We start from the raw sequence: 13,766 nt of genomic DNA on the forward strand, positions 1-13,766 counted from the left end.
AACATGGTTCTCATTTCTATGTTGGTCTCTGACAGTCTGGACAAACGAGAGCAAGGCTGTGAAAGAGGACCACCGTGTATGAAGTCTATGAACCAGAGAGGGGTCATGAGACCAGATTGGTGGGGGGGGGGTTCACGGGCAAGGTGGACTCAGGGCACTCAGGCCCTGTGAGTTATGGATGGACCCACCAACAATACTGATTCACTGCCCGCCAACACATCGTGTGCTCGGATGAAACAACGGTAGCAGGAGAAGGAAAGGGAGAGACAGAGGCTGTGTGTCCGCCAATGGGAGGCTCTGAACTCTTCCAGCCAGATTTCTAGAAAGCTCCTTGTGGAAAGATCCATAGAGGACTTCTGGGGTACAAAAATCATCTGCTTTATTTAGTCCTTCCACAAAAGTGGCTGCCTGAGGTTTACCTGTACCCTTTGGGTTGTTTTTAAAAAAATAATCATCACCACCATCATGAGCTATTTTTTGGTAGGTGTCAGAGAACTAATAAACCAAGACACAAAGGAAAAACGTGCCAAAGATCTCCAGAAATATGGTGATGAAGGACTTGGGAGGTAAGATTCAGTCCTTTCACTCACTGCTTCAGGAATCATTAGATCAACTATAGAGACCACGTGGCTTAGGTGAATTTTGAAATGAAAAGAAATGATACGAGATATTTGCTCCGTTTACTCTTCAAAATAAATCGAATCAGTAGAATCTTCCACCTGAATAAGCTACTGAGCCTTCAAAGGGCCAGAGCGGCCTCGACCCAGCTCGTCTCCAGAATGGTGAGGGCTCTGGCCGTAGAACTCGGGAATGGTACCAAACTCACTTTCAAAACTGTGATACAATATAATAGAAATCTGCTTACAAACTAAATATTTTTTTTGTTTAGCATTTCTTAATAGTCATCTATTTCACGTATTATTGCATTTCTTTGCTTTCCCTGGACAGGCCAATGCTCTGTCAGGGGCTTTCTCTGAAGGGCGGGAAGGAGGGCGAGGGTCCCGGCCCTTCGCCCGGCCTCGGGGCAGATGCAAAGACAAAGACTGCTTGTTCCCACCACCCCCTGCACTTCCCCCAAGATTTCTCGGGAAGACAGGCCTAGCCTGACACTTGCCCTCTTCCTCTCGCCATGACCAGCCACATATGGCGCCAACGGGGAGGAAAAAGCTGTAATTACCATCACACCCGGTGGCCTAGTGCATTCGAACCACCTTAGAATTCAAGCTTTTCGGGGGGAGGGGTAAAGAGGGGGAAGCATTTGGAATTCATTTTTAGGCTCCTGGATTTTGGTAGAGCTGGCAGCGACCTGAACCAAACCTGCCCGCTTTGGAAAATGGTCCCCGACCTGTGAGACGCGACCTTTGCGTCCAGGTTCTCTGTGCTCCTCCGGGGAACAGAAGGGCAGGACGAGAGTTGGGTCTGGCCCCGGTCTTCTGTCTCTCTTTTGTGCCGTCAGTTATCTGGAAGGAACTGAAAGTGGGGAGGCGGACGACGCATCGCGTCATACGAAGACTTTGGCCAGCGCGTCAGCTCCGGCGCTGGCAATGTAGCATTTGGAGGGGTGGAAAGCAACGTCGTGGATCGACTCTTCGAACTTCTTGCGGTGCGCCGTGAACTCCTGGATACACGTCTTGCTCTCTAGGTTCCAGAGGCGTATCGAGCAATCGTGGCCTGGCATGGGAAGGAGCAAGGTAAGAGAGTCACCGTCACCCACATGCGAGATGGTGAGGGAGGGTGGAGAAAGAACCCGCCGTGGCGGTACTTACTGCCAGACATCAAGTAGAGGCCGTTGGGATCCACCGCCAAGCTCGTGACGGCTTCGAGGTGGGCGACCATCGAGTGGATGAGCTTGCCTGTGGAAGAGAGAAAGAGACGGGCTGAGAACAAGACTCGTTCTTGGGGATTTAAGCCTCCACCCCCTAATCTACGCCAGCTGCCAGGCTCTGCTGGCTCGACATTGGGATTTGGTTTCTGGCTTTCAAACCACCGTGGGAAAAGCAGCAACTTGGACACATCATGTCAGGACAATAGGACAAGAGTTAAGGGAACACCAGGGCAAAGACCAAAGCGTGGAGAGAAAGATAGGCCAGCCACCCCTCCGGTGGAAATCGAATGAAGAAAGAAATGGAAGGTCCTGAATGACTCATCCCTTGACAGGCGAGCAGTCAGCGCAAGTCCACCTTGGCTGTGGAGCCGAAAACCAGCAGAAGCGAAGAAAGCTACAGCGCCAGGTGAAGGATTTCCTCCCAAAGCAGCACTTTATGGGTTCCTGGAGACCCGGCGAGTGTCGAAATAAAAACTAAGAGGGCCCCTGGGGGCCAACCAACCGGGACCAAAGCATCAGGAATATAGTGTAGTGTAGTGTAGTGTAGTGTAGTGTAGTGTAGTGTAGTGTAGTGTAGTATAGTGTTGTGGTGTTGTATTGTGTTGTATTAATTAGTCCATGGAAAGGGTAAGGAAGTAAACCTGGATCAATCAATCAGAACCAAAGCGTCAGGATATCATATTATATCACATTGTATCCTAGCATATGTCCATGGAAAGTGATGAAGTAAACCAAATGACTTGGAGTGTTTCTAGCTGTATTTGTACAGCTACTCAACAGCTGATATTTTTGCTGTTTTTTGGTTGTTAGGCCACACCTGGCTGTGCTCAGGGGTTACTCCTGGCTCTGCACTCAGGAATCGCTTCTAGGAGCTCGGGAGGGCACCTCATGAGGTGCCAGGGATGGAACCTGGTCAGCCATGTGCAAGGCAAATGCCCAACCTGCTGTGCTATCACTCCAACCGGTAATGATCCATTTTTTAAATCAGGTTTTGTTGGTTGGTTTGATAGTGCTCAGGACTGACTGCTGGCTCTGCAGTCAGGGGTCACCCCTGGCGGTCTCAGGAATCACACCCAGGTTGGCTGCGTGCAAAGTCAGTGCCCTCCTGGCTGAAATTCTACCCCTCCGGCCCTTTCGGTTAATTCTTACCTGTATTGTTGTCATAGAATTTAATGTGCTTGTCTTCGTGAGCAGTGATGGTGATGGGGAGCGTAGGGTGGCTGATGACTCGGTTTATTTGGCAGGAAGTGTTGGCTGCTGGGAGGAAAACAGGAAAAAGCAACACCATTAGGGCGACCCTTCCTCACACGCCTATCCTGGACGCCTCCATAAAACGACAACTGTGGAGACTCCTTGCTCTACGCTGGGCTCTGCCACTTCTGCTCTTACTCAAGTTCCATCACTGCTTAACCAACTTTAGGCATTCCTCTCTTCTTAGGCTCTCTGTGACATGGTCACAGGCCATATACAAGACAGAACTGGAGTCTTGGCCTCTCTGCCGCCACTCGTGGCCACACCAACGTCCATCTCTGGGGTCCTGGAAGCTCCAAGCCAGTGTCACTTCTGCACTCAACAGTCTTCCAGAACTCTGAAGCCAAACGTACCAGGGGGCAGGCTACAAAGTGCTCGGTGTGAAAGAACCCGACTGAACCCATAGTGGGAGAACCACGGTCCTGAATTAATGACTCCCCAAATCAGCCTTTGGCAAAGCCAAAACCTGTTCCGACTCCTACTACTAAGGCCCCAGATGTGAGTCTTTATTCAACTCATGCCCAAGCTGAGATCTGAGACCAAACCAGCCGCTGAAGGATTTCCACTGAAACCCAGTCAGAAACGAAGAAGAAAAGTGGTTTTTGTTTAAGGTGATGAGATTACTGTTTTCTCCACACAGAACTGAAAGTCTACCATTAAACTCATGCCATCTTTGGAAGAAGGCTCAAATGGTTTTTAAACAGGATTCAAAACTGATTTTAGGGGTCGAATGATAGCACAGCAGTAGGGTGTTTGCCTTGCATGTGGCCGACCCAGGATAGATGGATTCGATTCCCGGCATCCCATGACGCCATGGTCCCATGAGCCTTCGAAGAGCGATTTCTGAGCACAGAGTCAGAAGTAACCCCTGAGCGCCGCTGGGTGTGGCCAAAAAAAAAAAAAATTCAAGTAGTATCTTTACAAACATGCAATAATATCAACCCGATTCTTAGAATCTATAGTGGAAAGCAGAAGTCTTTTTCTTCATGGCTTGTTTTATTTTGTTTTGGCAACGCCATGGACTGAACCTAGGGCCTCACACACGCAAGGCAAGTGCTCTAATGCTCAGCCAAGCCCCAAATCAACCACGAATCATTCTGGGATCGTAAACCCTCCCAGTTCAACAAGCACTGCCAAGGGTCGGAGAGACACTTCAGCAAACAGGGCGCTGGCTTTGCAGAACACCTCCCGGGAAGTTCCCACAGGGACCCTATTTAAGCCGTCACGTACTGGGGTCGAGGCTGGACTCGAAAGTAAGGACGCGCTGCTGCGTCTCCATGTTAAAGATGCTCGTGTAGCCTTTGCTGAAGGACGCGACCATGTGGCTCGGGTCGCTGCTCACCAGGTCCACGGAGGCCGGGACGCCCAGTTCTGCAAGGGGGCGGGAGAGAGGCGGGAGAAGCAGTCAGCGAGCCACCGTGGCACAGATCAGGGGCTTTCCTGGGGGGGGTGGGAGGCGCCCCACCGAAAAGGGAACCAGCTCACCCCCATTCCTGAGACACCATCAGCTCTCCAGCCTGCTTTCCCTCCCAGCCTGACTTGGCTCAGCACCACCCTGAACGATCCCGTTGGGAAGTTAAGAAACAGCCTTAGACAGGCAGCATGGCGGGGGGGGGGGGGGGGGGGGTGTCTCTGCTCAATGTGGATTCCCCATATTCTTCCATGTTAGGGTCCTCTGGTAGGAACAGGATGGTACAAGTAGAGACAATCACTGCCCTCAATGCCATCTGCTTTTCCGTCTATCTGCTTGGTGAATAAGTTCAGTGATCTAAGGTCAAAGGTCTGGAGCTGGTCCAGACTGACTTCCAAAAATGAGTTTTCTGGGCTGGAGTGAAAGCACAGCAGGGAAAGTGTTTGGCTTGTGTATTGTCAACCCAGGTTTGATCCCCGGCATCCTATATGGTCCCCCCAGCCTGGCAGGAGTAACCAGAGTGCTGCCAGAATATGGCCCAAAACAAACAAAAACCATATTTTAAGCTTTAAGCCAGAGTGATAGGACAGTGAGGAGGGCAACTGTCTTGCACATGGCCAACCTGGTTTTGATCTCTGGGATTCAATAGGGTCTCCCTGGGCACTGCCAGGGAGTGCACCACTAGGCATGGAACCCTCCAAAACAAAACAACAAAAATTTTGCCTTAGGGTCAGGGTATCAAAATTGGTTTGTTTGCCAACCGTAACACCTGAGCATCAGTGATCTCAGGGCTGACTCCTAGTTCTGCACTCAAGGATCACTTGGTAAGCTCAGGGGACTCAACGTAATGCCAAGATCAAACCTGGTTTGGTCATGCGCAAGACAAACACCCTCACTGCTGTACTACCATTCCAGCTTGTAATGTAATTTTTGTTTTGTTTTGTTTTGGGGTTACACCTGGCTCTACACTCAGAAATCGTCCCTGGCAGGCTTGGGGGACCATATGGGATGCCGGGGACCGAACACGGGTCCGACATGGTTCAGCCGCGTCCAAGGCAAATATCCTCCCACTGTGCTATCTTTTTGGCCCCTAAATGTAATTTTAGATAGAACCAAGCATGATGCCAGAAATCCAAATAGTGGGTCCCCGCAGTCAGGGACACTTTGGGGAGGAAAGAAAATGTTTTGCACCTTGCAGGGCACTTGAGTCTGACATCCATCAGACTCATGAAAGCTCCATGCAATACCAGTGTCCCTGGCTGTTCCCTAGATTATAGATTCTTCAAATAATACTTAAGAACTAGGCATCCTCCCCGACTGCTCTGAAGGAATCACGCATTGGCCCTCAGCACATGGACAGTCGAGGTCGGAAAAGGCTGTTTCGGGGGAGGCCAGGCGGGCCTGACCGGCCTGTGAGATGAGACGCTCGGCAGGCACGGTTGAGGGAGGGCGCAGCTGGCACCTTGGTTATCGCCGAACACGCTGAGTGCTGGGGCTGCCTCACTGGTGCTCCAGAGCCGGAGTGTGCCGTCCGCTGAGCAGGAGAGCAGGCGCTGGTGTGCTGCGCTGTAGGCCAGGCCCCACACGGCGTCCGTGTGGCCCAGGAGGGGGGCCCGTAGCACAGAGGGATCTGCGGGGAGACAGGAGATCAGGAGCGGGGGGAGCCAGGCTGGGCCTGGGCCACTCAGAAAGCGAAGCATGTGAGAAGCAGCTTGCAAGACCAATGTCACCGACAGCCCCCAGCTGCTAGGCCTCTGAGAAGGTCAACAGGAAGCAGAGGGCGGGGACCTCAAGAGTGACCTGTCAATTATCTTAAAAACAAGCACTGGTGGCAGAAGCGATGGGACAGCAAGGTTGCTTTCTTTGCATGAGGCCGACCAGGATTCGTTCCCTGACATCCCACAGGGTTACCCTGAACCTGCCAGGAGTGATTCCTAAGCACAGAGCCAGAAATAAGCTCTGAGCACCGCCTGGTGAGATCCCCAAACCAAAGAAACTCAAAGTCAAAAAGTACAAAAGGAGAGGGCTGGAAAGATAATACAGTGGGGAGGACATTTGCTTCACATATAGCTGACCTGGCTTCGATATCTGGCATCTCATATGGTCCTCTAAGGCTGCCAGGAGTGATTTCTGAGCAGAGGCAGGTGTGGCCCAAACCCCACCCCTAAAAGGGGGAAGGGCTGGAGAGATAGCACAAAGGTAGAGCATTTGCCTTGCATGCAGAAGGACAGTGGTTCAAATCCCAGCATCCCATATGGTCCCCCGAGCCTGCCAGGGGCGATTTCTGAGCATAGAGCCAGGAGTAGCCCCTGAGCACTGCCAGGTATGACCCAAAAACAAAACAAAAAGGAGAAAAAGAAAGTTCAAAGGGAGAATCTAATCCTGCTAAAGAGCCCCATGTGGGGATCGAGGGGTTCCCAGTCAGTGTTCGTGAGGCTCCGGGTCCCTCACGGAGTTGCTCCACCAGTCAAGCTAGCAACTCAACTCAGGGTTCCTGCAGTGCTGGGGTCCCCAGGTCGCTCAGTAAGGGCTGAGGGACCATGTAGCGCCTGGGACCAGAGGGACTGGCTGATGGCACGTGGGTAAAGGCCTAATCCCCTGCACTGGCCCTCCGGGCCCCACAGCCACTGTACGTGACGAGAAGATGCTCTCAGGACAAATATGACCCCATGTCTAGAACTTCAGCAGCAAACAGTCTGTTCTGGAAGTTTCTACAAGGGAACTATGGCAGCGGCTTGTGGATAACCAAACAGTGGAGCGACTTTTCCTGAGTGCTGTCCACACACTTTGGGGTCCTTCCAGGATCTGCAAGGTCTCGCCTGTATTGTTACCATGAATCTCAAAGGTGAGCAGCTCTCCACCCTCTAACAGAGCCCAAAGGAGGGGTGGGGATGAAGGTTTTGAGGGTCCAACACAAGTTCAATCCCTGCCAACACTTGGGGTCCCCTGAGCCCTGCCAGGGGTGAGGATCCAAGGACCGAGCCAGGAGTCAGCCCTGAGCACTTGGGCTGCATCCCAAACACCAAAAGAAACCAAACTGTTGTTGCCTGACAACAGATGAGTGGCTAAAGAAACTGTAGTCCATCTACACAAAGGAATACTACGCAACTGTTAGGAGAAAATAAAGTCATGAAATTTTCCTATACATGGATGAATATGGAGATTTTTTATGCTGACTGAAATGAGTCAGAGGGAGAGAGATAGCCACAGAATAGTCTCACTTATCTGTGTGATTTAAGAAAAATAAAAGCCAGTACGGTAATCATACTCAGACAATAGAGATGCGGGCTGGTAGGACCAGCCCATGGTATGAAGTTTACCACACAGAGCAGTGAGCGCAGTTAGAGAAATCACTACATTAATAACTACCAAAACAATGATAATGAGGAAGAGAAACAAAATATCTGTCCCGAAGACAGGCAGGGGATGAGGGAGGAGGGAAATGGGGACACTGGTGGCAGAAAAGCTGCACTGGTGAAGAGTGATGGTCATTCTAGGAGTGAAACCAAATTTGGACATTTCTGTAACCTGCTTAATATGCTTAAATAATGAATTAAAAGAAAGATAAAGAAAAAAAAGATGATGTATTTTTAATGATTTTTGCAGTTAGCCTCAGGAGCACGTGGGGTCAGGATCCTGGAGGCACTAAGGTGTTAGCACCACAGAGGCCTCAGAGTGAGACATGGGTGGTTGGTAAGACTTGGAGGTGGGGGGGTGGGGGGAACTTTCTCAGAAGAATACAACTCCCCCTCACTTTGTAGCATCACATACAAAATCAGCTCCAAAAGACAGACATGCTCTCTGACCCAGCAAGACTCGCATCTCAAAACGTTGGAGCACCAGGAGCGGGGAGGGCGGCACTTACCGTAGGAGTCGTAGGGGTCGACGGCAGGGTTGGTGGTGTTCCAGCCCTGGATGAGTCCATCTGTGCCCCCGCTGTAGCACTGCTCTCCGTTGCTGCTCATCACCACGCAGAGCACGGGGCCCCTGCAGGGGAGTGCAGGTGAGACCAAGTGTGTCCCTGCTCTGCACAGTGAGTGCAAGAGCTACCAGGACGCATTCATCCTCTCCCTCCTCCTCCCACTTCTGCTACACCCACGCTGTCAGACAAGAGCCCAAACTAAGGGCTCTGTTCCAACAGTCCTCCAGAAAGGGCTTCCTTTAAAAAAAAAAAAAAAAAAAACTGTAAAACTGGGGCCAGAGTGGTGGCACAGCAATAGAGTGTTTGCCTTGTACGTGTTAACTTAGGACGGACCGAGGTTCGATCCCCCAGCGTCCCACATGGTCCCCCAAGCCAGGAGCTATTTCTGAGCATAGAGCTAGGAATAACTCCTGATCATCACCAGGTGTGGCCCAAAAACAAAAACAAACAAAAAAAAGGACTGTAAAATTATTTAACTTTGAAAAACAAAACAGGTAAAGCGATAGCACATCGAGGAGGGTGTTGGCCTAGCATGTGGCCAACCCAGGTTCGATCCGAGGCATCCCAGAGGGTCCCTGAAGCCTGCCAGGAGTAATTCCTGAGCACAGAGCCAGGAATAAACATAAGTGCCACCAGATGTGGCCTAAAAACCCAATAAATAAAAACAAACAAACAAACAAAAAAGAATAATAATAAGGAAAAAAACCATCCTGAATAAGAGGAGCCAGTCCCTGGGTTATGAGAGCCAAGTCCCGGACATGGTGGCCCGATGCTTGGTCAGACTGACAGAACTGCTGGAGAATCTCTTTGTGGAAAAACAAGGTTCCTGGTTAGAAACCCTCCAGCTAACTGCTCCAGCCTTAGCTCAGTGCAGGTCCGTGGCTAATACACCGGGCAACAAAATCTCATTTCAGGGGCTGGACTGAGGAGAGCCTTGTGTGCGGCAGATCCAAATTTGAGCCCCGGTGACCCATAAGGTCCCCTGAGTCCGCCAGGAATGATTCCTGAGTGCAGAGCCAAGAGTCACCCCTAAGCACCGCCAGTGTGGCCCCAAAACCAAACAAACAAAATAATCTCATTTCAGCAGGAAGCCCCGTCTGCAAGTGATAGATTCGTTTTGTGTTCCATCTTCTCTTCTCTCCGATGTTTACCCCAAACCACACAGCACACACTGGCCAGTCAAAGAAAATACAATATTCCAGTCAGAGTCAGGGTAGTTGATGCTGGTGTCAGATGGAAATGGAAGCCTTACCTGTGAGCCCTGAATGTGTAGATCGGCTCCACATCAAGAGAAGTACTCCTACAAGAGTGGGGTGGGGGAGAAAGAGAGATTAAAACTTAGCTATGCTCAAGGAAAGGATCAAACAGGCCATCAGCAGGTGCCCCACACAGAAATGTCACCTCTGCCGAGGCTCATCTCAAATCACAATTCAGTCACCCGCTGGGGTGCTTTTCTCTCAGACTATAGGCAACAGAGGCGCCCTGAGGGAAAGCGACCACCAGGCCTTTGAGGAGATATTTCTGGATCCTATGTCCTGTTCTGTCACTAACTGGCTGGCACTGAGGAAACTGTTTCCTCTGAAGAACTCTAGGCTTGAAGACCAGACAGAAAAGCAGGAAGCAGGATCACAGGGACTCCTCACACACAGGAGCAAACAAAGACAATCAGCAGATCGAACAACTATGACGAAGGTTGTGAGACTCCATGGATTTCCAAGGGGAAAAAAAAATCCTTCCTTTCCTACCTTCCCAAGAAGACTAACGGGGTGGATCCTTGACCCCCGGGAAAACCATCCAAATCAGCAGGGGCCTCACGTCTCACAATACCAACCACCACTCTGCAGAAAGGGGACTTAGAGCTGAGTCTTTACTAACTTCTAGAATGGGGCCAGGAGATAGCCTGGAAGTAGCATTTGCCTTGCATGCAGAAAGAAGGACGGTGGTTCGAATCTCGGCATCCTATATGGTCCCCCCTGCCTGCCAAGAGCGATTTCTGAACACAGAGCCAGGAGGAACCCGAGCGCTGCCAGTGTGGCCCAAAAATAAAAAAACAATAAAGACGTGGCAAGAAATTGGGAAAATCAGGGGCCGGAGAGAAAGCATGGAGGTAAGGCATTTGCCTTGCATCCAGAAGAATGGTGGTTCGAATCCTGACATCCCATATGGTCCCCCGTGCCTGGCAGGGGTGATTTCTGAGCTTAGAGCCAGGAGTGACCCCTGAGCGCTGCCAGGTGTGACCCAAAAAAACAAAAAAAGAAAAGACATTGGGAAAAGCAATTGTCTCTGATGACCCCACTTATCCAAATACAGGTCACTTGGGTCACTGCAAGTCCCAGCTAGCTGCCCATCCACAAAAGAATCTGAAACCAAGCGTTTTCTCTGCTCTTTGTTCGAGTCACAGCAGAGAAAGTCGTTTTCTACCGGGCAGAGGACATGTAACCCAACCTCTGTGGCCTTTCAGTCTGATGTCCAGGGGACAGTCCCGGGCTCTCGAGGCACTTGGGGCTCTGAACCTCATAACCCAAGAGGGACCCTTCCTGCAGGTCCAGAGCAGCAGTGGGAACCGTACTAACAGGCCATCTGAGGTCCTGAGTCCCAGGGGAGCTGTAAAGCACTGACATCCAACCCCTCCTCATGGCTGTCCCTGCCCAATGCTCTGTTGTGAGGCAGAATGAAGGAACTGAGGGAGGCAGACCAGGAAAGGGCTGTGGGGAAGTAGAAAAAAACAGGGATTTTTCAGGAGGAAAACTGCTCGCCAGAGTAGCCCAAGGGGGGACGGGACGCTGGTTCTCACTTCTTGGTTGGTGCTGTTTTCTGCAGGTTCCACATTTTTAGCGTGTGGTCCTCGGACGCCGTGATCAGGACGGGCTCGGTGGGGTGGAAAGCGAGGGCTCGGATGCCATCGAAGTGACTCCGCAGAGTAAACTTGGGGTTCCACGTCTTCCTCAGCGCGTCTTTGTTGTTTGCGATCTAGGAAAGAGACGGAAACAAAGATGTGCCTAGATGTCTTCAGATAGTTCCAGAGAGGAGCGTTAACTGCTGGTTGATTATTATACCATCATTTTGTGATCTTAAGAGGCTTATCACTTTTTAATATGAAAGATCAAATGAGTAAAGTCAGCAAAATGTCAACAGGGGTTTTCTGAGAAGAACCATGAAGGCTTTTTATGACAACAGCAAGATTCTATGTAAAAAGGCCAGAGTGACAGCACAGAGGTAAGGCATTGCCTTATAGCAGAGGACCCTAGATGAACCAACCCGGCTTCGATTCCCAGCATCTCATATAAGTCCCAGAGTCTGCCAGGAGCAATTTCTGAGTACAGAGCCAGGAATGACCATTGAGCACCATCAGGTATGGCTCAAAAACCAAAACATCACCTGTATAACATAGGAGGACATAGCTTCAGAAGCATCAAAACAGAAAAGTCATTTCAATCTAAATTCTAGCACCAAAACTTTTCTTCTGGCCAGCCAGAGCAGGGCACTAGGAGCAGCTCTGTGCCAGGGAAAAAGGAGCAGAACTAAACATGAAAGACGGGGGTCAGCACTAACAGAGAAGCCAGGTCAGGCCAGGCAGCAAGAGGCAAGTCTGACACGTGGGGTCCATGCTCCCCAGGGACGAGGGCCACAAGGGAGGGACGACTGTCTGGAGGCTGCACTCAAGTGAAGCAACTCCAGGAGACCCTAACTCATGCCCGAGTCCTCCTGTCAGCGTGGAATTTGGCTCGCAGGGGCTGTGCCCCAGACAGGAGGGTAGAGTGGGAGGATAGAAGGGCCGATGGACACCAGAAGCACTGCCGTGGAAGGGACACTGGACAGAGGTGACCCAGGCTGGAGAGGAGAGGGAGGAGAGGGACAGGAGGCAGGATGAAGCCAGAAAGGAAGGAAAGGGAGGAAAGAGTGAAGGAAAGAGGGAAGAAGGAGAGGGGAAAGGAGGAGTTGGGAGGACAGAAGACGGAGGTCAGTGCTCTGACCCAGGCAGACCAGATCCACAGGCAGGAAGCTCAGTTCATCAATGACACCCTCACAGTGAACAAAATCCAGACTCAGGGCCAGGCGGTGGCGCTGGAGGTAAGGTGCCTGCCTTGCCTGCGCTAGCCTAGGACGGACCGCGGTTCGATCCCCCGGCGTCCCATATGGTCCCCCAAGAAGCCAGGAGCAACTTCTGAGCGCATAGCCAGGAGTAACCCCTGAGCGTCACAGGGTGTGGCCCAAAAACCAAAAAAAAAAAAAAAAAAAATCCAGACTCAGTGATGGAAAAAATAATTTTTTCCTTATCCAGAACTGCGGATCCTGGGCCTGCCGGGAGTAACCCCCGGGCACTACCAGGTGTGACCCAAAACAAAAACAGACAAGAGACATGCTGTCAATTCTCACCATAGGCTGTGTTCTTTACACTGACTGTATAGAAAGAGGAGGTACAGTAAATGCACCCTATATATACCTCAACCCAGGCCCTTTGCCTGGTCTGTATTGTGAATTGGGGGACAAAAAAAAAAAAAAAGAGACAAGCTGTACTGACAGTGGGTCCAGAAAAGGTGATGACATTTCACTTCTCCAGGTGGAGGACAGGGTCCACCTTCCAGCAGAGCCCACGGTCACGGCCTGGGTCTTCACGGGCCCACAACCCCCCTGGCCAAGCTACAAGATGTCTCTCTGTCCCCAACACTCGGTTTCCTTTCCCATAGGGTGGCTAACTAGTACAACCAGCACACCCCACACCCCAGACTCCCCACTCACATCGTAGGTCAGTGAATCAGCCTCGTTGGCCACCGTGAGGCCCGCCAGCTCGCCGAGGCCCAGCTCGCTTTCCAGGGCATCGTCGGCCCCCATAATGAACGATTTCCCAGAGGACGGCGGGAAGGTCAGCGCCTCCACTGTGGGACAAGAGGGAGACTCGGGTGAGGAGAGGCCGGTGCACACGGGAGCCCAGAACCAGCAATGCTGGAGCTGACATTGGTCGAGTCACCCAATTTCCATCTGGTGACCAAGCACTCCTGCCAGCTCCCATCAGCCTCAGATACTCACTGGAGTGTCTCAAGTGTGGCACAACCTTCAGAATTATTCAGGTAAAAATAAATTAATGCGCACGGAGAGGACACACAAAACAGTCAAGATTTTTCTCCCCCAAGGCTGATCTGAGAGCAAGAAGCAGCGTCAGAGGCCGTTTCAATGCAGGAAACTGAAGTCATTGCCGGGTTTCAACCAGGCACAAAGGAAATGGCATAAAATCAGTGTCAGTCAATGCTCAGATTCTTTTTTACTGTTTGTTTGTGGGCCACACCCGGTGATACTCAGGAGTTACTCCTGACTGTGCTCAGGAATAACTCCTGTGCTTGGGGAACCCTATGGGGTAC

At 51.1% G+C, this 13,766-nt stretch overlaps 1 protein-coding gene and 1 non-coding gene across 2 annotated transcripts in view; one reads left to right on the forward strand and one right to left on the reverse strand.

Annotated features, from left to right (window-relative positions):
* Positions 1 to 354: 354 nt before the first annotated feature.
* The window catches only part of STRN (striatin), an 82,800-nt gene continuing 69,388 nt past the window's right edge, over positions 355 to 13,766 (reverse strand). Inside the window, exons 10-18 of the mRNA XM_049784251.1 lie at positions 13,150 to 13,286; positions 11,204 to 11,379; positions 9,662 to 9,709; positions 8,353 to 8,474; positions 5,950 to 6,117; positions 4,307 to 4,447; positions 2,975 to 3,082; positions 1,767 to 1,853; positions 355 to 1,671 (exon numbers count right to left, since the gene is read on the reverse strand). Coding sequence (XP_049640208.1) covers positions 1,502 to 1,671; positions 1,767 to 1,853; positions 2,975 to 3,082; positions 4,307 to 4,447; positions 5,950 to 6,117; positions 8,353 to 8,474; positions 9,662 to 9,709; positions 11,204 to 11,379; positions 13,150 to 13,286 — 1,157 coding nt within the window. The 3' untranslated portion in view covers positions 355 to 1,501. The remainder of the gene's footprint in view (positions 1,672 to 1,766; positions 1,854 to 2,974; positions 3,083 to 4,306; positions 4,448 to 5,949; positions 6,118 to 8,352; positions 8,475 to 9,661; positions 9,710 to 11,203; positions 11,380 to 13,149; positions 13,287 to 13,766) is intronic.
* Positions 12,767 to 12,902, forward strand: LOC126024838 (small nucleolar RNA SNORA51). The gene has a single exon (XR_007500937.1). It is a non-coding gene; the product is annotated as a small nucleolar RNA SNORA51 (small nucleolar RNA).

This window comes from Suncus etruscus, chromosome 12, assembly GCF_024139225.1.
Source record: "Suncus etruscus isolate mSunEtr1 chromosome 12, mSunEtr1.pri.cur, whole genome shotgun sequence".
NCBI classification, from domain to species: domain Eukaryota; kingdom Metazoa; phylum Chordata; class Mammalia; order Eulipotyphla; family Soricidae; genus Suncus; species Suncus etruscus.